Source organism: Ambystoma mexicanum, chromosome 1q, assembly GCF_040938575.1.
Source record: "Ambystoma mexicanum isolate Mex_15411 chromosome 1q, UKY_AmexF1_1, whole genome shotgun sequence".
NCBI lineage: Eukaryota > Metazoa > Chordata > Amphibia > Caudata > Ambystomatidae > Ambystoma > Ambystoma mexicanum.
The window spans coordinates 832671923-832696525 of record NC_090922.1 but is presented as its reverse complement, the minus strand read 5'-3'; the positions used below and the strand labels follow the sequence as shown (position 1 = coordinate 832696525).

Here is a 24603-nt window from a genome sequence, read left to right as displayed (position 1 = left end):
AGGTATGGCTAAACTGTAAGTCGGAATGGACAGCAAGAGCAGAAAGGGAGATGAGAAGCAGAAGGGGAAGAAAGAAAAGTTGAATATTGAGGAGGCATGGAAAACCAGCTGAGCCTTGAAGTTACTTCTAAAGGTGGAGCAGCTATGTTTGTCTCGAATGTAGAGGAATAGAGTTCCAGAGCATAGATGCAAATTGTTTGGTAAATCATGTTAAGCATCCCAAGTTGGGTCACCCACCCATAGTGATTAGAGGGAAACCTCTGAAGATCTGCTTTACTGCTTTACAAATCTCATGTCCAAATTCCTATCTTAAAAACATGTCTCACTGAAGCCTTGTTGCATAAAATGTTCTCAGAAGTCGGTCTAGACTCTTGGGAACATCCAGGGAATTAACACTTGTCTGTCGTGGAGTAGGGAAGACCGTCTCCTGCAGATTAACTTTCTCTCTTGTTCTTGTGGTGCTCATGGAGTCATGACATATAGATGGAGGTTATCCCTGACCACCTAGAGCATGCTGCCTGCTCACTAGGGGCACTAGCAAGCTAGTTAAAAGAAGGTTCCCACCACATTGTCCCCTTACAGATGCAAAGTTTACTTCAATCAAAGGAATGCCATAGGAACCGTGTGGCAGAAATCAAAACCTATATTATATTTTTAGGATGTAACTCCCAAGAATAGAATCGCTGGCCCAGGGTAGATAGCTATATTAGTAAAGCATTGGTCTCTGACATGAAGGAAACGTGCACTTCACAAGTTCGAATCCCATGGTAGGGCTAAATTAGACTTTTATTCATCAAAGGTGGATAAATCAAATACCATTCTAGGCAGAGTACTGGTCGGACTGATGTTTGGGGCGTATGTAGTTGATAGTTGGCTGCATGATTCCCAAGTGCACACTGTTCCTGTTATTGGGGGTTTCCCTAACCAGTTAAACATATCTTATGTGAGGGAACTCTGGATGTGGCCCTTGTATTAACTGAAAAGGAAATCGTGAAGTACTCCTAAGTCCTGTCCCCTTTCATCCATACTTGGGACCGGAGCACTTTTTGATAGCATCAAAAAATATTGTCCTTTTATTTTTACGCAGGGCCAGTGCATGTAGCTTTATCACCCCCACCCAGCGCATCACCCTTCATTCCTTTTCGTTGCTCTGAGCCCTTCTGGTTTAATGATCCTCTCGGGACTCTCCGCTTGAAAAGAAGGGAAGCTGAACGGAAGTAGAGGTCTTCTTATGGGTCAGAAGATAAGCTCCTCCTGAAACATGTTTCCTCTGTTTATTCTAAAGCTGTTTGTGAGGGCAAGTGCGTTTATTTTACCCATCGGGTTGAGGGTGTTCTTATCACCCTAGAGAGCTTTTTAGCATCGTACGATCACTCTCCTCCATTCCTCAAGAGGTTATTACTCCCCTCCAAATAACTCTGCAACTCCTTGGCTTCTTTTTTGTGGAAACAATTGAAAATATCCACACTAAAATTAGCTCTACTGGGGTGCTGATAGGCTTAAGTCCAGAGGCTGAATTTGCATCTGGACACCCCTGTCTGTAGGCCTCCTTCCCTGTTTTTCCGCCTCAGGATATCAATGCTGCCACTCTGAGGCTAAGATTTGCATCACCCATTGACCCTATCCCTCTTTTTGTGATGAAGGACATTATGCCCTCTGATCACTCAGGCGGTTAACCTTTCCTTCTCAGTTTTATCCCTGCCAATTTTAAGCACGCTCTGGTAATCCCTCTACTTAACAAACATTCTTTGGATTCTTCTGTGCTATCCAATTTCTGCTTTATTTCCCTTCTTCCTGTTTTTTCTAAACCTCTGGAATCTTTAGTGGTCACTTGTCTCAGCTCTTTTTTGGAAAGTTCTTTGTTCTTTGACATTTGACAGTCCGGTTTTCACCCAGGCTGCAGCACTGAGGGAGGGCTGGTCTCTGCTGTGGATGATCTGGCCCGCATTCAGGACCAAGGCTGCATGGGAGCTCTTTCTCTTGATCTCTCTGCCGCCTTTGACACTATAGATCATTTGATCCTGTTGGAACGACTTGCTGGGACCCGCATCTCCGGTGCAGTATTAGCCTGGTTCAGAACCTTCTTATCTGCCCGGACTCAGTCACTTTGACTTCCCCCTTTTCGGTCGCTCCCTTCCCCTCTCACTTGTGGTGTTCTCCAAAGGTCTGCCATCCCTCTCATCTTGTGTAATTACTGCATGCAGCCCCAGGCCAAACTTACAGTCTTCCACGGCTTCCACTATTATTCTTACGCAGACGACATGCAAATCATAGTGCGTCTCGATTTCTCATCGGCAGACACTGTTTCCCGCTTTAGGGTGTGTCTTGCAGCCATGAGAGATTGTATGAGTAGCAATTGGCTTATGCTGAATGGCGACAAAACCGAGGTGCTGGTGGTGCCTCCATCTCTGGCAGCCTTGTGGACCCCAACGTTCTGCCCCCCCCTCTCTTGGGCTTTTTCCCACCCCTGTTTCCGTTGTGAAAGATCTTGGTGACAGAATTTCTCCCACTCTTTCAGTGGATATGCATATTGGTGCAGTGTGCCAACAAGGCCATTTCCAGTTGAAAGTTCTTGGGAAAATGTTGCCTTTTTTTGTCAGTGCACTTTAGGGCCCCTCTGGTGGCTTATTTGGAGCTTTCGGCCCTGGACTACTGCAATGCGCCGTACCTGGGCCAAAAGGCTTATCTTATCCGTTGGCTTTGGGTGCTCCATAAGTCAGCCGCAAGGGTGGCTACTTTGACCCTGCGTTTTTTCTCATGTCCCTTGTTTATGCGCAGCCTACACTGGCTCCTGGTGTCCAAGCGGATATTTTTTAAATCACTTTTCCTCATTCACCGTGCATACTATGACAGGGGTGCTGAATATTTACAACAGAAGTCCTGTCACTATACTCCTTCTAGGGCTCTACGCTCAGCCGATGCTTGCTTGGCTGTTATTCCTCGCGCCAAGTATGCTCAAATTGGTGGGCGCGTGTTTTCCATCGTCAATGCTAAATTGTGGAATTCCCTTCCTATGCAACTGAAGACTATCTTGCCTTTAGACACTGTCTGAAAACATATTTGTTTTGACTTTGAGTTGATTTGGCAGTTCCTCTCATGCTCCGCCTTGCACCAAGATCCCTCTAAGTGAATGTTGCACTTTACAAGTACAATTATACAATACACAGATAAATACATACATACACACAATCCTATTCATTGGGCTTCATTATAAGTTTGCCGGTCCAGTAACAATGGTACCGCCAAGCTTACGGTACCGTTGTTAACGGACCAGCAAACTACGAGGTCTGCAAGTGGGTTCCTTTTAGCCCACCAGGTCTGACCTGCCGGGCAGGCCGGTACCCGCGAGCAGACCATGTCGGATGCACCGGCATCATTCACGAATGGTGCCGGTGCATCCGGCCTCCCCATTCTTATTGAGTCCAATGGGACTCAAATGGGAATGGGGAGTAATATTTCCCGGCGCCCGGGAATGGGCAATTACCGGGTCAACAAGGGCTGTAATGCCCTGGTAATTGCCCATTCCCGGGCAATTGAAATAAATGACTCAGGCAGCAGCGGTGCTGGGTTTCATAACGAGGCCCATTGTGTGCATGTGAGCACTTTGGTCCACTGACATGACATTTTTTACTGGGTATTCCCAGTAAAGAATGCCAGCACAGCTGGGATTCCTAGTGCCTCACATGCAATGTCATACATGACTCCTAAGCCCTCCAGCGCCTCGAATGCAAACACAATTGATTATCCCTGCATTTGAGGTGCTGGAGAGCCCAGGGGGAAGGCATACCATTTATTAATAGGCATCTATGATAGATTCCAGTAAATAATGCCATGCCTAGATCCCCCCTGCCCCGCAGCACCTCGCACGCACGCGATTGTGTGCCTGCAAAGCGATCGGGCCCCAGGGGACAGGTATGGCATTTTTTACTGGCCATCTACCATAGCTGCCCATTAATAAATTGCATGCCTTCCCCCTGGGCTCTCCAGCACCTCACAATGTGATTATGTCTGAGTGTGAGTCGCTGGTGCACCAGGGGGCAGGCATGGCATTATTTACTGGGCATGGATGATAAAGGAAGCATACATTTTATTACGAAGCTAGACTGCATTTTTATGCAACCAGTCTAGCCATCTCATAGTGTGGCATGACATTTTGTATTGGGCATATTTGGTAAAGCAAGCATAATAAGTGTTATTATGTAGCTAGACTGCCATTTCAATGCAACCAGTCTAGGCATTTCCTATTGTGGCATGACATTTTGTATTAAAGCAAGCATGATGAGTGTTATTATGAAGCTAGACCTGCATTTGTATGCAACCAGTTTATCAATTTCTTACTTACAAGCATGATAAGTGTTATTATGTAGATACCCACCTCTCCTGCATTCTGTCCTCACGATCACTCTATGCAAGGTGTAAATATGTTAATGCTGGTCTGAGAAGCTCATTATTAAAAATAGTGTTATCTCCTCCAGTCCCTGGTATTTGTTCCCACTCTTTCCTCTGCACCACCCAGTATTTGTCATTCAATCCAACAATTCCCTCATGTAACAGCACCTTTCCATCCAAACCCCCATTACCTTTCATTTGTTATCTATTCCCAAACACCCACATCCCATATATATAATTTTTGAACCTCCACCCAAAAAAATGAGATGGCTTTTTTTCATTTAAAAATTCAAGGTAAAAAACTATGCGAAATAACATCCCGCAATGAAAGGACGTTGTACTGATGGGAGGCCATAGGTGGCAGGGTAATAAGGGGAGGGGCAGGGGAAAAGGAAGAGTGTGTGCTCAGGGTGTCCTGGGTTTTGCAGTGAAGTGCGTGGCCAATTCATTGCAAAGGGCCTGAGAGGGAAGCAGCGATCTGGAGACTGCTAAAGGGTTGGCTAGTTCCTTGCAGATTTTAAAGAATTCAGCCGTGTGTTGTTGGATGCAACAGAGACACAAGCCTGGATATGGGCCCTTTTCTTGGAACAAATGGAGAGTCAGTATTGCCTTTGGAGAAGGTGACAGGCCAGTTTGTCAGAGAGTGAGCCTGACGTCTTCCACCTGGTCGGCGGGTGAGCGTGAGGTCTACATGCTTCAAAATGAGATCTTGCAGCTGCACTGGTTAGGCCTGCCTTCGTACAGGATGTTTCTACTGTTCATCAGTGTGCCCACGCAATAGCGAACGTTTTTCTGTGCAACTGGCACACTTGTAGATTAATGACAGAGAGAGATTTAGATACCAAAATATACTGCTCAGCACAGGTAAAAGAATAGGGGTGTAAACGGGCAACATAAATGTGGGTGTACAAAAGTGCATATGGATCTCCTACAAGTACTCGGCAAGTCCCCCGCCACCGCTTTAATTACCCAAAGTAATGCCCTCTGGCATCACATCCTCACTGATGCAGCCTAGGACCTCCAGGTCATCCTTACTGATGTGAAAACGTTCTAATGAATACTGTGCATTTTCCTGTGCCTGTCTGCCGACGAGGATCCTGCTGTTGTCAGCTCTTGGAAGCAGTACCACCTAAATGTATAGAAGTAATGTTTGGGTGTGAGGTACAGTCCCTGTGAACCTTCATTGATGTTTGGTGTTTTTTCTCTCCTTTGCTCCCTGTTTTTCTATCTCTTGATCCCGAACCTCCCTTTTCTCCTAATCTCTTGCATCACCCTCCCTTCACTCTCTGCTCGACATTACCCCACGCCACATATTGCTCTTTAACTCCTTCGCTCTACTCACATGTCCCACCTCTCACCTTTTTCTTTTTCTCATTGCCTATTATTTCCTTTCCTCTCTCTCTCAATGGTACCCTTTCTGTGTCCATTCATGATTCTTTGCTTGTATCTCTCCTCCTTCTTCGTTCTATATAACTATTGTCTTGTCTTTCTCTAACTATCTCTCTGTGTATACCTTTAATAATATCTGTCTCTCTCCATCTCTGAACCTGCCTCTGTCCATATCCCACTGTCTCACCCTGTTCATCCCTCGTCCTTTGTTTGTCACCTTCCACTACTTATACCTCTCTCTGTACCCACCCTACTCATTGCCCTGCTCTTTGTACCTCTTTGTGCCCTTTCCTCCTCTCTCTCTTCCCTGCTCTACTCCCGCCCCATCACCATTGCTCGCTCTCTCTGCACCTCCCTCTACTATTTTCCCCTCAACCTTCAACTATGGTCTCTATCGCTCTACCCCTCTCTCTGCCCACTTGCCATTCTCTCCTCACTGCTTCCCTGCTTGGATTCCTGGATGTACAGAGGTCCCTCAGTGTGCCGGCTGCAGTCAGCACATCTTGGACAAGTTCATCTTGAAGGTCCTGGACAGACACTGGCACAGCTCCTGCCTGAAGTGTGCAGACTGCCAGGTGCAGCTGGCGGACAGGTGCTTCTCCAGGGCAGGAAGTGTCTACTGTAAAGAAGACTTCTTTAAGTAAGTGCACCTTTCTCTATTCCGGTCATTAACAAGGGACAAAATCCCTCCTGCAGAGGACTTACCCCCAGCAATGCACAGCACACCCCACAAGCTAACAACAGCTGTATGATATGGCTCTTGGGTCTAATTCTGACAGCAGAACAGTACTTAATAGAGTCAAATCCTGAAACTTGTAAGGACAATGAGATGAAACTAGTCAGAGAAAAGTACTAAAATGAGCTAGTGAGAAGTGCTGAAACTGGAGAGAAAGAACTAGCTAAATGTGTCAGAGCAAAGTGGCCAAGCGAGTCAAAGGGAAGTGCTACAATGATCCATTGTTAAAAGAAGGTGGAACGAAGTAGCCACATGCTGCAGCAGGTTAATGGAAAGTGCTACACTTAGTTTGCACATCACAAAGAGAAACCTTGTGCAAGCAAGTCCTAAGTCTAGAGACCCATGTCTAGTCGGGAATCCTCAAAAACTGCATTTGGCCTAAATGGGGCAGCATATTCAAAACAGTAAAGTTGATACAGACTTTTTTGTAATCTTGGTAAACCTTTTGTTCCAATTAGACTTCTTACATCAAAGATTGTAAAGTAATTGGTCATTGTATATCGCCTTTTTCCATTGGTGTGGCCTCAAAGCGCTGTAGGCGAACGCCCCTTGGGGGACCGAAGTCGTGGGGATGACAAGTTCATCAGAGGGGTTTAGAATGCATGTGATGAACATCATGTCTGTGCAACCAGCCAGTGACTTTGTATTATCAGCTGTGTTGATCAAATTGAAAATAGCCAGAAAAGCAGTTATCTCCACCACCTGGGAGGACATGAGCTTTTACCAGACAGGAGAACGAAGTTAAAATATACCCAAAAGTGGGAGTGGCTCTATGTCAGTGGAAAATGGAGCTGTCTAACAAACTATCTATGCAAAAATGTTGCCACCGGGTTATTTATTTTTACTAAACTAATGTATTTTCTTTGTAAATGATTCAGACTCCAGTCCGTTCATATGAATGTTAAACTAAACTATTTACTTTTAGAAATGAAACAGGCACACTTAACAGTCAACAAAGTAAAAAACGAACTTGTTACAAAATGTCCTAGTTTAATTTATTTTTTGATTTACATAGATCAACCCCAATATTAGAAACATTACTAATCAAAAAGACAAAACACACATGAAAAAAACAAAAATAAATAATACAAAGCATTACAAAATTCCAACAATTAAACAGAAAATGAGGTTCATACCCAAAATGAATTCAACATATTAAAACAAACTATAAATACAAGAAACATGTTCTAATCTATCAACATTTATATTTAGATCAGCAAATAAATATTAATAATGCTAGTTGAGATTTGTACACATAAACCATTCATAATGGATCATCAAACATGTTTTAATTCTCCAAGTTATCACAATTAATCAAAAGTTCAGATAAATGAAATTAACCATCTTTGTTCAGAAGGAATTAATCCCAAATCTGGATCAAAATAAAAATTGGTCTAGGTATTAACCAAGATAGCAGTTGTTCTGGAGATTGGTCATTTAAATAGAAATTGGTCTTGACTTAGGCCTGGTTGGATCTGGAAGTTAATAATCAAAATAGAAATTGTTTGACTTTGGTTTGGCGTATTTTACCTATATTGTTGTCTTTACAATTACGTATATGGGTCAGCATCATCACCATGTTCAACACCTTCATCAGGACTGAAGAAGATGGGGTCAGCACTTCACTCTACATTAAACAGAGGCATATGTTCATGTTTTATTAGTACATAGTTTTCTCAGCATATTATAAATCAATTAACACACATGATGTGGGAAAATGCCATTGGGGACATACCGCTACCCCTCTTAACCAGGGTCAAATTTAGCGGAAATTATTTATTCTCCACTGTTAATTTAAAGTAAATGTTCAACTGTCATCTGACCAAAAGGCATCCCAAGGATTGTTGAATTTATAAAGACAGTTTGAGCAATACCAAATGATTATTGGTTGGAGTCATAGGTTACAATTGTCAATTTAACGCAACAAGTATCTAATCTGAGCAGACGTAACAAGCTGCTCAGGCATAGTTATTTCTCTATATTATGTGAAGAATCATCATTTCTTTTTACTAATATGTAGCCCAAAATTAAAAATCAACGTTTTAAAGAAGTTGCCCTAGCACAATGTTACTTACACAGGAAAAGTGCTTGATGCTTTAAATGTACGTTTGTCCTGTAGCATGGTGTTTCAGACAGGCAAACATGCTCTTTTTCATACATCAATGTAATGGTACGATACAGAGTCACAACAGTTCACAGGTGAAAACCCACAAGTAATTTTCAGCAATGCAAACAACCCATGAAGCATCTTATCACCTAGACATCTGGCAATAATAAAGGACTGTGTGGAGTGTTTCCTGTGTGGGGGGAACCTTGCGGAGACTGCCTGAGATTTTTACTCTTCACGTACTTATTTGGTGTGCTTTAACACATGAATGCACAGTCTGCGTTCCTGACCCGCTGTGCCGTGCCGATTGAAGGGAGGAGGAGCCAAAACCAACAAAACCCCACTCCCTGACGTGGAGCACCACAAAGTGTGTGGAGTGTTTCCTGTGTTCCCTGGGGCACCGGGGAGCCTGGAACCTGATATGGAGCACAACCAAAAGGAAAATCAAGAGATGAACCAATGCGGTAACTTTAAAGTGCCACTGACATCCGCAGAGTCCGAAGTCACCGGTAACCGCATGAAGCAGGCCACGTTGCAAACGAGACAACAGGCAAGACTTGGGGCACTAAAATAAATGAGCCATGGCAGTGACTCCAGCGCCTTCAGCGGCCCCAGGGAGCTGTGTGTGAAAGAAAAGATGATGCGTTAAATGAGGCATTAAATTAGGCAAGTGCGAGCTGCGCGCTTACCTGCAAACCGCCTAACTCGCAACGCACTGCAACAACGAAGCTAAGTGAGAAGTGCACTCAATCTTTTAATCCCAAAATGGTTCTATGTGAAGTGGTCACGAACGAAGGCCCAAGTGGGCAGTGCTTGACATCGGCTGTACATGTACCATTGACTAACAGGGAGGAAAAAGCAGAAAAGTTGGTTGCCAGTGTTTCCGATCCTATCTCTGCATGTAGTGAAAACTATGAAACAGTGGCAAGATTGGCACTGTCACGTTGATGTCTCCGTGACAATGGGAGGCGGGCGGAGGGAAGGCAAGGGAAGTGACGCATGGGGGGCGGGATCCGGGAGTTCTGTATGAAGAGGGAAATAAAGCGGACGTTTGTTGAGAGCTCCGTGTCTGCCTTTTCATTCCTGCGACACCGCAGGCCTGCTGCGCGCCAGGGTCGCTACACTGGCGACAAGGATGGGATTGGTGGCACGGCAGCACACAACGAAGCTGCTGTAGCCCGCCCACGGACCCCCACGAGCGAGTGCGCGCGCAGCGCGAAGAGGCCAAAAGAACGCTGGACTACTACGCGGCTCGGGCCGCGGCTGTGAAAACACGTGGGGAGCGAGAAGACCTCGCGGAACAACCGACGGGTAAGCCCACTGGACACATGCTTTCCCGACTACAGCTATGGGTGCCGGCAGCACGAGCGCACATGCGCTGAGCACACAGCTGTGGCCTACATCGCCCGTGTGCCTCGGAAGCCCTCACATCCCACGGCAAGGGACACGGCAAGGGAGGCACTCATTGCACGTGCCCTGCAGGGCCAGGGAACATCACAGTCCAGCAGCCCAGACCAAAGGGCCCACCAAGACCCCAACAGCAGAGGGCACTAGAACCCCGGGGAGGGGTAGGACCAACGATGGTGCTCGTGCCAAATTGGCGGCCATCCCTCACGGACCAGTGAAGAGACTAATCCTAGGAGGAGGCGGGTAACTGCCACCAGAGACCCGTAAGGGAATATCATCAGCACCCAATACCCTCAGCGCCATGTCAGGCCAAGATGATGGGCAAGGAGGACAACCGCAGGCAAATGCACCGCCGGTTCCAGGCGTACCAGCGACGGACACGTACCCTACCAGCTGCCGGACACGCTGGCCGCCCAGATGCCGGGGGCATTTGGCGTGACGGACACTAGCAACATGGGTCAGAGATGGACCAAATGGATCAGAGACTTTGACCTATACATGGGAGCCACAGGATCTATTGCCGATGCAAGACAGGTATGCTTACTCAAACTAGCTGTAGGATCTGCCACCCGAGACATAATTGATGAAATGCCCCAAGACTCGATTGACTCAATCCAAGACCTTAAAGATGCGCTTGCTGCGTACTTCGCACCACATACCAATGTGGACTACGAAAGGCATCTATTCCATAGTACCAAGCAGGCCAAAGGGGAAACCATGGACGCATATGTGATGCGCTTGCGCACCAAATTGAAACATTGTGATTTTGCGAACTATTCGAACTATTAAGATCACAAATTATCTCCAGATGCGAATCCCAGGCCTTCCGCCGGAAGCTGCTACAAAAATCGCGCACGCTGGAGGAAATCCTAGCGCTGGCCAGAGTCGAGAGAGCCATAGACTCCCAAGTAGAGAGCTTTGGAAGCACAAATGCGGCGGAAAGCGTGAACAAACTACAGCTAGAGAAAAGGTCAGAGGAACTCTTCTGCTATAAATGTGGATTTGAATACCCACATGAAGGAACCTGCCCTGCGCTACGACAACGATGCACATCCTGCGGTGAAGAGGGACACTTCAAAGCAGTATGCAGGCTGTTCCATGACCGGGGGAGAGACCGACCCAGGGACAGCACGGCTCGCCTGAGAAGCCGATACGGGGGAACATCCAGCAACAACCCAACCCCCACCACGTCAGTCACCCCGAACCAGCCCATAGGTGATCAGCGAGAGCGCGACTCGGGAGAAGATCGGCAGAGGAGGAAGGACAGAAGGAGGTTCGTAATGCGCGCAAAACCAAAGCGCAGGTCCAGATGCCATGTACGATACCTGGTGGAACAATCCCCCACGGACTCCGATCCTAGCTCATCCGGAAGCGACCAAAAGAAGAAGGCCTACATGTATGCTCTGGGCAACCCCACAGCGACAGCACACAGCCCAACATTAATAATCAAGCTGCAAGAAAGGCCGACGGAGTTTCTTATTGACACAGGAGCCACGGTCAACGTGGTGAGTGAAAAATTCTACACTGACCTACTACAAAAACCGAAGCTGATCCCAGCGACGGTGGACATATATGCATATGGAGCCAAAACACCGCTCAAGTGTCTGGGACAATTCAGTGGTTTGTGCCACTACAAAGGGCATGAAATGAGGATACCCATTCATGTTCTGGCAACAGAAACGGACAGTGGTTGTGTCCTCAGCTTCAAAGCGGCTGCTGACATGGGACTGATACACATCTTATACAACATAATGGTCCACAAATACATAGATCCAGTGGAAATGATAAACAATCTGTATCCCAAGATCTTCAGAGGCATTGGAAAACTTCGGAATAGACAAATAAAACTCCACGTGGACAACTCAATCCGGCCAGTAGCCCAGCCATACCGCGGGATCCCGGTAAACATCCAAAAGAAGGTCGAAGATGAGCTTCAAAAACTGTTAGAACAAGACATCATCGAGAAGGCCACCGGCCCCACCACGTGGGTGTCCCCGATTGTCCCGGTCCCCAAAAAGGGCTCTGAGGCAATTAGACTTTGTGTTGACATGCGACGCCCGAATCAGGCCATCAGAAGAGAGAGGCACCCTGCACCACGCATAGCCGACATGATACATCTATTAAACGGAGCCAAAGTTTTCTCAAAGCTTGACTTGCAAAAAGGCTACCACCAGCTAGTTCTACATCCTGAAAGCAGAAACATTACGACCTTCGTTACACACGTTGGTCTTTTTCGGTACAAAAGATTAAGCTTTGGGGTATCCTCGGCAGCGGAGACATTCCAAGCTGAAGTGCATAACATCATAAAGCACATTCCAAAATGCCTCAACTAATCCGACGACATACTAGTGTTCGGGACCGATGTCAAGCTCGTCATTCCCCAATCCATGAGAGCCAAAGTCATAGAACTAGCCCACGAGACGCACCGAGGGATGGTATCAACGAAACGCATGCTGCGCCAAAAGGTGTGGTTCCCTCACATGGACAACATGGTTGAAGCCGCACTGAAGGCGTGCCCCACGTGCTGTGTGATCACACCAAACCGCCATCCTGAGCCACTACTCATGTCGGAACTCCCACAGAGGATATGGGAAGCAGTGGCGGCCGATTTCTTCGGGCCCATCGAAGGGGGGAAATATGTCCTGGCTGTCATGGACGAGTACTCACGATACCCCGATGTGAGGCTAGTATCGTCAACGGCTGCTCACCATGTCATCCCCGCATTAGATCAGATGTTCTCAGCCTATGGAGTGCCGAAGGTGTTGAAGACAGATAATGGGGCTCCGTTCTGCGGACATCAATTCGCACAATTTGCTGACTATCTGGGATTCCATCACAGGAAGGTCACCCCTTTGTGGCCTCAGGCCAATGCAATGATCGAACGATTTATGGCCAACCTAAAGCGAGCCCTACAGATAGCGAGGCTAACTGGCCAGCCTTATGAACAAGTCCTGAACCAACTGATGAGAGATTATAGAGGGACTTCTCATAGCACCACAGGGAAGACCCCAGCAGAACTGATGTTCGGTCGGAATACACAAACACGCATCCCCCAGACCAACAACATCTCTCCGCCACCGATGCTGGATCAAGCGGTACGAGAATAAGATGGAGCAGCAAAAGCTTGCATGAAAGAATATGCCGACACCCGCCGGAAGGCGCAGCCCTCACACCTCGAGGTAGGCGACGTTGTGGCAGTACGCCAATCTTCAACACACAAGTATACTTCGGCATTTCGCGATGAACCGTTATTAGTCACTCAGAAGAAGGGCTCTATGGTGACGGCTCAAGGGGTCGAGGGATCAATCACAAGGAACTCCTCCCATTTCAAAGAGTTTCCACCGACTAGGGCTCGGCGCCTGAGTGGCAGAGTTCAAGCCCCCCCTCATGTATGAATCGGATGATCCGTATCAGGCTGACCAGTGGGACTCGACTGAGTCGGAACATGAAGAAGGGGATGCAGTGGAAGAGAGTGGGCCGTCACCAGGGCGAAAGCAAGCACGACCACAAAGGGCTCGGAACAGACCTCGGAGATGGATAGAGGAAATGGACTAGAAGCCCACCAGGCCGCCGCCTGTTGCGAAGAACCTGGTAACTGTTTAAAAAGGGGGGAGATGTCACGTTGACGTCTCCGTGATGATGGGGGGCGGGGGGAGGGAAGGCAAGGGAAGTGACGCATGGGGGGCGGGATCCGGGAGTTCTGTATGAAGAGGGAAATAAAGCGGACGTTTGTTGAGAGCTCCGTGTCTGCCTTCATTCCTGCGACACCGCAGGCCTGCTGCGCACCAGGGTCGCTACAGGCACCCACAACAACGGCATTGAGATTGACAGCGGTGAGGTTTACATCATCAATAACAACCTCACCAATGACATCCCCCGATTACACTTATGAAGATGCAAATGCAACTTCAACAGCCCCGCTAACAGGGGCAAGAAACAATATAACCAGTGATTCATGGGCAAGCATCATTAAGGGCAACATTAAAGGCATGGAAATGAAATGGTTGGAGGCGGTTGAAGTAACTGAGGGGGAGCAAGGTGAGCAAAGTGCAAGTTTGTATGTCGATAGTTCGATCGGAAGACCAGTCGTGAGGAGCATGGAAACAAACAGTGACAATGGAGGGCTGCGGGAATCCCATGACATTTATCCCGAAACAACGGAATCAATGACATTAAAAAACACACTACAGGAAAAAGACAGCCTGCACACAAATTGGCCGATATTGCATGAGGGAGAAGATGCTACCACTGGACTTAACTCAACTTTAACTTCCAGACGTAACTCACTGGCTGTGGCAAACAAACTCTTGCTTGAAATAGCTGAAATAACAGCCCAAATGGAGAATAACCGAGTTAAAAGGCTGAACCAATCCTCATATTCAGTAGAAACAGCGTTTACAAAAGGCATACATAGCAGCAATTCTAAAAAACGGTGCACAGTGGATTCTGAAACCTCATTAGACATTGAATGCTCAAAAATGAGGCAGAAACTGTGTTAAAAAGTTATTGAGCCAATACCGCGAGTGATCAATGCCAAAAAAAAGGCAATAGCCGAAAAGTCCAGTACGCGTACAGAAGAATCGTCTTCTACCTCTTCGATTATGCAGAGAGACTTTCCAAAGTTCGGAGATCTGTTCAACATAGAAATAACAGACCTAAATTTTCACAGGCAAATACGAACAATACTCCAATACTCCTCAACAGACCCTGCAGGACTTGAACGCTAGCATTATGTCTGCTATAACTATATCATTGGTACCTTTCCTCAAGATGTATGAACACATAAATGACAATGTGAAAGAAGAGGGCGTCTTGTAATATCAACCTTCAGTGTCCCGCGCTAGACGGTGAGTGGCAGCTGGCTAGTGGAGTAACGGGGTGAATCCCCCTGCTCCAGCAGAAAGTAAAACATACACAAGGCTCAAAAAAGAACCCTTCTCCACATAAAAAGCAGCGCCAAAAATCAATAAGGATCCACGCACAATGATTGTCAAAGAATAAGAGTGTATTCTAAATGCCCTTTCTGAGACATGTGTTTCGGCGACAGACACGCCTTTTTCAATCAGGGCTAAAGGAAGTGATCATAGTGATAACACACATTTCAATTTGCCATAGTAAATAGCATGAGTTCACCAATTAACATAAATTAGACAATATGGAAATTGAATATTAAATAAATAACAATAATGATAGCAGTTGTGACATACATGATTTCACACAGAGATAAGGAGGGGGTAAGGGAAGGATTGGTATAGGTGAGAGAGATGGAGAAGGGAAGGGAAAGAAAAAACACAGAGTGATACATTAGTTCAAATCAAATAATGGGTCTATGCTCTCTGAGTGACAGAATGTCTGTCTCAATTAGTATTGAGAAAGGAACCTCTTACCTAGTAGGAGTTGATAATAGTCACGTTTAAAGTCTGTTGGTTGCTTGTTCATGGGATAAATCCTGCCTACAAATCCCGCCTACATTATCTGATAGCGGTCTGGGTAAACATACAAAGTAGTTCTAGATAACGGTGCCATGGTTGGGCTACAAAAGCTGGTAGTACGAGTTTAGGAAGTTACAAAAGTAGTCTGGCAAGTCATATGGGTCAAAGAGCGTCTCTATATTTCTGGCATTGTGGTCTTGCATTAAGAAAAAAAGTGGGTAGTCCCAGTAACCTAATGTGAGGCATACTGGGTCTCTTATTTGAATGCAATGGAAGTGAGTTCCAATCATAAGTGCCCGCTAAAGATTACCATTTAAAACACCTTTATGCATTTAGCAACTACCAAAGACGCCTGAATATATTCGTAAAATATGTGAGTGGAGGGGGCATTGCTTCCTTATGAACTGTTAGGGTTATTGTGTGTGCCTGAGCTATTAATCAGGGTGAGGAGAGCGTTCCGTTGCTGCGATAACATAGACAGTGATGTCACTTATGTGACACATCTTACAGTGTGGCGGTAACCTTAATATCAAGAAAGCTGTGCACGGATGTCGGAATGGAATTACATGAATGAAAAATTAAACAGTGATGTCGCTTATGTGGCACTTCTTACAGTGTGGCGTATACCCGGTATCATAATGAAGCTCGACCTGCATGTCCAAGTGCTGCGCACAGCCTGGGGGCTTACCTCGCAAGAGATGAATGAACGTCAGTGCCGACAACAGGGGTCCGGACGCCGCGCTTGAGTTTTGTGTTGCAGCAGGGTAACCATGGAAACCCCAGTCCTTTTTCAATGCTTATTTCTCCCAGTGGGCAGCAGAGCGCCATGTTTGAACAACCAGAATGGTTGTTGTGTCAATGAAAGTAGAAAATGATATTTTGGACTTACTTAATTGTAGATGTCGTTTAAGAAGTAAAGAATCAAGAACATTGTATTAAATAGCACACATATGTCTCTGCAGTTGGTAAAGAAAAGTAAAACGAGTATTGATATTATACACTGTGATAACATGATAGCAATGAGAAAATGAGTGTCGCCTGAAATCAGCACTCAAGTAAATTCTGGCCTGAGGTAGGCATCTGTGGATTATGGTAATTAGATGAAAACAATACTGAGACAAATTCAAATGGAATGGGTATGAATCAAAAAATGTGCTAGTTAGGTGAGAACAATACGTAGTTGGTGCAAACAGTGAATTGCTAATTTGTAACACTGCATAGTAATAGGGGGTAGGAAATTAGATTCAAATACAGATGGTAAACCGTAAGGGTATACTGTTTAAGGTAAAGTTACCATGCAATTGAAATGCAGTCCCAATTCATCAATCTTAGAAGTTCTGGTAAGGACTGCTCATAGGAATGCTCCCATCTCATTGTCGGAGTTCAGATGGACATGGGTGGCTCGGAAGTGGCATATAGTTCTCGCTTCTTGTTGCCTTAGTCGCAATTCTTGTTTGCCTCCTCGTCTACCCAGCCGAATTCTTTTCAGTCCAATAAATTTGATGTTGTGTTTATCATCCATTTGGTAATGTAATTGCCAGTGTACCGCAAGGGGCAGTGTAGAATCTTGGCTACCTATTGAGGAGAGATGTTCTCGCATCTGTATCCTTAGCTCACGTATGGTACTTCCAATATAGATTTTTCGGCATAGGCAAATAATTGCATATACAATAAATTTACACTTACAGTTAGTAATGTCCTTGATCATGGAGGACATTGCACTGGTGGACTTTATCGAAAAGCAACAATATGACCGTGTACGTTTGCACCTACAATCAAGACTAATACATTACCTTTTACTACCGCTTACTAAAGGCCTCACAGGATTTATTGCTATCTAGGATTTGACATCATTGAATCTACACCTGAAATTGGACAGGATGATAGGCATCACGATTTTAACAAAAACAAACATGAAGTTGGAAAAACTCAAGATATGACCCATAAAGAATCTCGAGTTAGAGCAATCTCCATCAGCCCAAATGAACAAGAAAACAGCAACGGAAACATAAAAGCCAACCAGGACCTGTTGCAAAATAAAGTAAATAGATATTGGTCGACTAATAAAGATATGATAGAAGGTGATATGGATTTGATGAAGATAACAATCAACTGCCCAAATGATCGATGCAAAATAGCTGCTAAAAACTCCCTATACAAAAGCTAATGCCAGGATCAACAAGTTGTCAAATATACACGCATTGGCTCATGCAATACAAGGGGATTAGTCCACTTATTTGCAGAGGACCATAAGCTTAGCCAATTCAATGTCCTATGGTTACAGGAAACCTGGTTAATTGAACAACCCTGTGCCGAAGGTTATGATACCTTACTGAACCCTGCCATAAAGGGCAAGAAGGGGAGACCCAGGTCTGGATTGATAACCTTAATAAACCAGAAGACTGTATTCTGTGTGATAAAGACCATGAACCCCAATGGATAAATACAGGCTATTGTATTACATTTTGGGCAAAGAGTGAACACCTGGAAAAACATAATTTTGATTATAAATCTTTACTGGCAAGATAAAGCTACGGGCACAAACCAGTATATCAATCAAGTAACAACGCTGATTGACCACTTTAACATTCGTCTATCAAATCCAATCATAATCATATGTGGTGATTTAAACATTGACTGTCTGGAAGCAGATAAGGATAAAAAATGCAAACCTGACAGAAAACCCAATGGGAAGTTCACGCGAGGTAAGATCTGGCTGGAAAAACTGGAAACCAGAGAAATATGTATGCTCAATGGCCACATACGAGGAGACATCCCAGTACAAGCAACTTGGAGGAGAAGTTCTCAAGAGTCAACATTGGACTACTTCTTCATGTCAGGAAAAGCGACACATAAAATCATGTTGCTACATGTCAGACCCATGAAAAACAGTGATCACAAATTACTGGACCTTGAGTGCAATCTGATAAAACCTGTAATACAGGACATGTGGAAGGCAAAGCTGTCAGTGGAATCAGGAAAAAACAGAATTTGCTTAAGCACAGAAGATGTGTGTGAAATGCACAGGAAATTTGGAAGCTTGAATGTGCAACACAAAATTGATGTTGAATACATGCCGCTACTTCAAGCGTATACAAAAGAAAGTGCGAGGGACACTCAGATGCGGACTTAAAACTAATGACACCTTTGATCTACAAACTGCCACGCGAAAGAGAGAACTTCGGAAAGACCTAAGACGCATTGTCCATCAGACGTCGACGGAAGGAGCAAAAAAAAGAAAGGCACTAAAACAAAGGTACACAAATTGGCTTATCTCCCACAAGGAAAAGGTCATGTGCAAGAATTATGAAAAATGTTATTTTAATCTGGAAATGTGAAACTGATGGTTTTTAAAAGTTTGTGATAAGCTAACAAAAAAAAAACAATAAACAAATTAAGGAGTATTTCATACTTGGCTAATCTTCAGATAAGTCTTTTATAAATGTGGTATTTGTAACATGTGCAAATTAGGCAATACAGAACAACGTATGGGTGAACAAAGCAGAGTAGTAACAGGTTAACAGGTTAGGAACTGTATTATTACGTATGTTGTTTACACCATAGTGTATGTTGTTTACACCATAGTATGTTTTTGGGCAAGTGAAACAGAGAATGCGTTAACACCACTTTGAGCCCACTGGAGTACATACCATAAAAGTGAAGATCAGCTGAAATCAAATTCTTTGGAATTAAAAGGATCCCACTCAATAACAGGAGGTGACTGAAAAAGACACCTTCACCAACAAGAGGTGAAGTCAATATCTGAATGTAGGCCAATTATCAATTACCTCAACAAGAACAGCAAACTGAGTGAATTTTTGTGATCATCTACAGTGATGTGGATCACCATCGTAACTAATTCTTCCATCTTAATTAATCTTCTCACTAAAGGGACTATTTCACACTCATTATGATCACAATGTGTATACCTACATGCAAACAACTAACTCTCTCACCAGATCAATTTAGCATCACACAGACAACATTGGCACTATGCTCTAAATAGGATTTAGATGTTTAATTGGTACGCTTCATGTGATGCAAATAGCCCAATGAGTCACAAATCAGTTCAGGAATTTAACATTCTCATTTTAGGTTCATAACTGGCAATGACAACGTTATGCTGGGACCCAATAGTTAATTCCAAAATTACTATTCTGTAGCCGTACCAGTTTGTTAGAATTTTTCAACGATCACAATAGGATTTGATATGATATGGCATTTATAACGCGCCTATACTCAAGTGTTTCAAGGTGAGACAAGGCAAGGGAGGGCATACAGAGGGAAGACAGACAGCGATCCTACCAGGCCAGGTGACATTGAGATCGCGCAAGTGCAGGGGGGAAGGGGAAAGGAAGGGGCAGTGCAGTACATAAGATAACAGTAAATAAATAAGACAATAAATAAAAGTGTGGTCAGCTGGTGACAAGTGTAAGGGTAAGAACAGACATCAGGGGTAAAGTGCTAGTATGGGCTGTAGGGATACAGAAACAGCCCCCAGGTGCAAGGGTTGCCAGGGGGCAGTGCAGGTGTGCAACTAGCAGGGAGGGGACCTGGGCCCGAGATCAGAGGGTAGCCAGGTAACCAGTGCAGTTTCAGATTCAGCCAGGAGATCAGAATGATCAGGTCACATGCTAAATTTGTAAATATAACAGTGGAATCATTGACTCACATCACACCACAGTCGAGGTGTATTGCCTTGCATAGCAACTATGAGCAAACACGTTTTAGCAGTCTATAAAAATAAATCAACATCATACCTTAATAGTAGACGCTAACATGTAATCATTGTTATTACATGAGTCTTTTCAGTATCTCCATGGTGCTACACACACATTTAAATATGAACACATAATTGTGCCAGGTTATGATCCATGCTGTCCACACTGTCTACATGCCCGGTTGAGGAGACTCACACACATGCACTGTCAATCCAGCCAGTGGTAACACCATTGCGGGCGTTAACTTAGTCCAGTATAGTATGTATGTGAATTGTGTTGCCCTTCCTATGACTGTACCCCTATTATCGCTATTAGATTATTATTCTTACGTTCTTTCAATATATAAAGATTCAAATAACCATCTTTTTAGTCTCAATACAAAAAGAGTGCTAATTTTAATCATAACGTGAAGAGAGGAATGCCAACATCATGGCCACGAGGTTCTCCCACACAGCTTTGTCAAAACTTTTAGCAAAACAATTGCCTATACGAACTTAAAAATTACATTCTGATAGGTCTATTCCATTCGTTTTCTATGCATTGTGACATCATGTCAATTGCCACAATAATGTTGTTTAAATTATCCAAGGTTCACAATGTCAAAACAATTACATATTAATTCACAAAATCGATATAGCAACCTCTAATGTATATAATGATGGGTATTGGTCTATAATCTTGATTCATTCGTTTTGTGACTTCTAATATCTGATCCCTTCATTGGTTTCCAAGAATCAATTGCAGGGTTCAGTACAGTATGCAATATTTGCAATTAATAGCCATTGTTCGTTGTTGTTCTTTGTTATAAGTTATTAATTTCACCTTAATGGTTTGTTGACCCAATTACAGTCATTGTATTCAATTTATTCTAGTAAATGATGACAGATGTTAGTACCTCCTGCTGACTTCGGCCTTCTGCTTGTACTTGCTGTCCACACGCGGCCTACACACCGTGTTGAGAAGGTCTATCAATCCAGCCAGTGGTAACACCATTGCCGGCTTTACCTTAGTCCAGTATACTATGTAACTGTTGCTCATGGTTCAGCAGTTACCTTGGACTTATAGATTTACAATTTTGACCTGTTCCAATATCATTTTTACTTTTAGTTTGGAATGTCAAATGAGGATTTGAATCTTAACACGTTATCACAAGTGAAGATAACATACAGTACAACATCATTGGAGATCCCTTAAGGCAATACAATACACATTACTTTCATTTCCAACACTTCCATACCTTTTCACATAACTTTATGTAACTGGGTAATTATTTGCATCACATTAAATAATTAACCTTCAATATTCCTCTATCATAGATACATCCCACATGGAATTTACAATAATATTTATTATGGTTGCACCACATTAAGAGATGTTTGGAATAACTTACCAAGTAAGCGACTGAAAACTGAAATCGGCACCAACTAGGTAGGGTGTGACATTGTTTCCTGAGTGGTGTTTTTGCTTATAATTTTATGAATTGACCACATTTGAACAAATTCAGTACACTGATTCTCTCAACTTGCGACCGCTATGTAACCATAGTCGACCAGCACTTAATGGTGTTGTTGTTGTGTTGTTGTTGCTCGAAACTGTCTGTAACTCTTGTGTACTTTTTTGGAGCCCAGTTACCTGAGGGTTCGGCGTGCAGACAAATAAAGAAACTAAACTAAACTATTTCAACAGCTTTAAAGGTTTCATTGTTCACATATACGTTTATTTCCACACAATGCGGTTGACCTATGTCAGGCTTAAAGTTCACCTAACTTGATAAAGTCAAATTAATTTTAAAACATTAAAGTCTCTAATAACTGAATACATACTTACCTCTTACAATTCCTTTGTTTTCTCTTTTTCCTTCCCACAATGGTTTTCTTGGTTTTTTCCTTTAATATTACAAGCGTTTGGATTAATTGAAATTACTTTGGCACGTGGCCTTGATGAAGCACGTACTCAGGGAATTATCATATTAGCTTTTAGTGTGAAAGACATGTCGACCTCTTAAATTGTGGTACCGTAACCCGGGAACTGAATAGTTTTTATGGAACAGAGCAGTAATACCAACATTGTGTAATATGTATTTTGATTACATGTGTGTTTTCATATATGAATTGTTCAATTAAGGGATATTGCTTCAAGTGATACATAAGCTATGACCATCTCTAAGAGTAAATTGTGCCATGAGAATTTTGTTCCTGAGTGCAATGAGGACATCAGGCATTTTTGAAGTTGAATTGCCAAGCTATATCTTGCACACATATAACATCATCAATAAACATAGAAAAAAGACATATATACAGTGTGGTGGTAGAGGTTTCTATACTATTTCTAATTTTACGTTCCTATGTGTGAAAATAATAGTTTGCCCATTTCTGTTATCAATTTGTTTCTTTTCCTCCTATCTCTACCTCACCCCATTTTCTGTATTTGTCTCTGTCTGCATGTCTGTGTCTCTCTCAGTCTCCCTTTAGAAGCATCTGCGTCTTTCACGCCTCTCACACCTCTCTTTCTCCTGGAGTGATTGGTTTTGCAGTAGGGCACCAGGAAATGGCTCATCTTCTGGAGCAGGTGGACAGGAGACTGCTGTAATTTCCTTTCATGAAATGGTTTTGGGAATGTCTCTTTGTATCTCCCCCAGCACTTTCCCCATTACTATAGCTGGGGATTATTAGGAGATTATGTTGTCCATTGTCACTCTGCTAGTGACACAAGCAGCATTCCTGAACCAAAGCCCAAGATTTGAAGTATAGACCTACCGTTCACCTGCTATTCAAGTATTGACATACACACACGGATAGTCTAATGCCCCTAACTACTGACCCACTGAACATAGTCTGCAGTTGTGGACCATTCATGGGCGGGATGGGGTGGACACAGGCTTTGGGTGACACATGTTTCAAAGCAGCCAATTAGCTCCATGTCAACTATGACATCTTCAATCAGACCGAATTATATAACCAGTAGATATCTGTATTCTGGGGCTTGTAGCTTAGCTTTACAGTGCCTGCTGAAATTATTCCAAACAACTCACAAAATGTCTTTGGGTGATTCATGCCCATGTACTGAAAGTCAAAAGGGCGCATACAAATGCAACTCATTTTGATCAAATGTGTAGCCCTCCAGGTGGGAACCACATAAAACATTTCAGCAATTTAAATAACTTAGCTACTCTTTTGGAGTTTCTCTCTTTAGTTAATGGCCAGTACAAATCAAAACAACTTCTACCAATGCAAGTGTTTGTTTCGGAAAGCACTGGGACCTCACCCCACCTAGGGTTGGAGCAAAGAGGGGATAAAGCTGGAGGATTCACCGGCCATACCAGTGAAGTCCACACAAAACAAGGTTTCTGTTTGAAGTCAAAACAGACTTAAACAATGCAATGTGAATAGGAGAGAAAAGTGATATGCCTGAACAAGCAGGTGGGAGTTTGTGTGCTACTGTCCTTATCAGCAACCATTGTCAAAGCCAATATGTCTTGCTAGATAAACAAGGAGGGTACGATTTTTTATTAAGTCAGTTTTCAAGTCAGACCGATTGGCTTTGCCAATGCTTGTTTCCGTATGCCGGAGGGAACGAGGGGTCAACAGTACTTTAAAGTTCCCGCTACACATGGGTGGTATAGCTCCGTGGCAACGTGCTCATCTTGGAAGCAAGACGACGCAGAGCAACACAGGTTCGAATCCGATGTCCGTGCTTAGAAACCTCTTTGGTATTAAGCACGTTATAAAAAACAATTATTATAATATTTATAAGAGATAAGAGCTGTGAAAGCATCAGTTTTAGTGGGAAGGTTTCCTGAAATGATCTAACTCTCTCTACTGCCCCAAACCTTATTTAGCCAGGTTAACGGTTGTTGTGACCAGACGTCTACACAAATCAGATTGTAATATTTCCATATAAAATGTGTCTGGCGGGTGAACACAAATTAAATCACCTTGGGCTTACTTTACCTCTGTATAACCACAGCTGGACAAAAGCACTTTTATGGGGCAGATAAGAATGCAAGACAATATGGGTGTGGCTCCTGTGGTGTTTAGCAGGCGGAATTGAACCTACTCTTCCGAAAGTCAGATCTGTGGATCCAGTGTGCCTGGTGGAAGCTCTATGCCAAGCCTGAAGAAGCAGTGCCTAGCTTACCTGTGATACATACCAGAGTCCCTCTACTCAAGAGGATGCAAGGAGTTCACCAACTGAGATCCGAGTCTATATTAGGACATCTTTTATGAAGCTCTTTGAAGGCCTCCATTGAGTATCTTAAAGAGCTGGATAAGAAACTGGGAGGGCCACCAGTTAGGATTAAGCAGCTACAGTGCAGAACTTTGTAATTTGGCGGGATAGTCTTAGCTTCCAAAAGCCATATGGTGTGGATCCTGAACCCCAGCATCAGGTATCCTGATATGGAGAAAGGTGGTGATGTTGCCC

General features: G+C 43.9%; 1 protein-coding gene across 1 annotated transcript in view; it reads left to right on the top strand.

Moving 5' to 3' along the window:
• Positions 1-24603, top strand: part of LHX4 (LIM homeobox 4) — a 204199-nt gene that overhangs the window by 151592 nt on the left and 28004 nt on the right. Inside the window, exon 2 of the mRNA XM_069641452.1 lies at positions 6247-6418. Within this exon, the coding sequence (XP_069497553.1) occupies positions 6247-6418 (172 nt within the window). The remainder of the gene's footprint in view (positions 1-6246; positions 6419-24603) is intronic.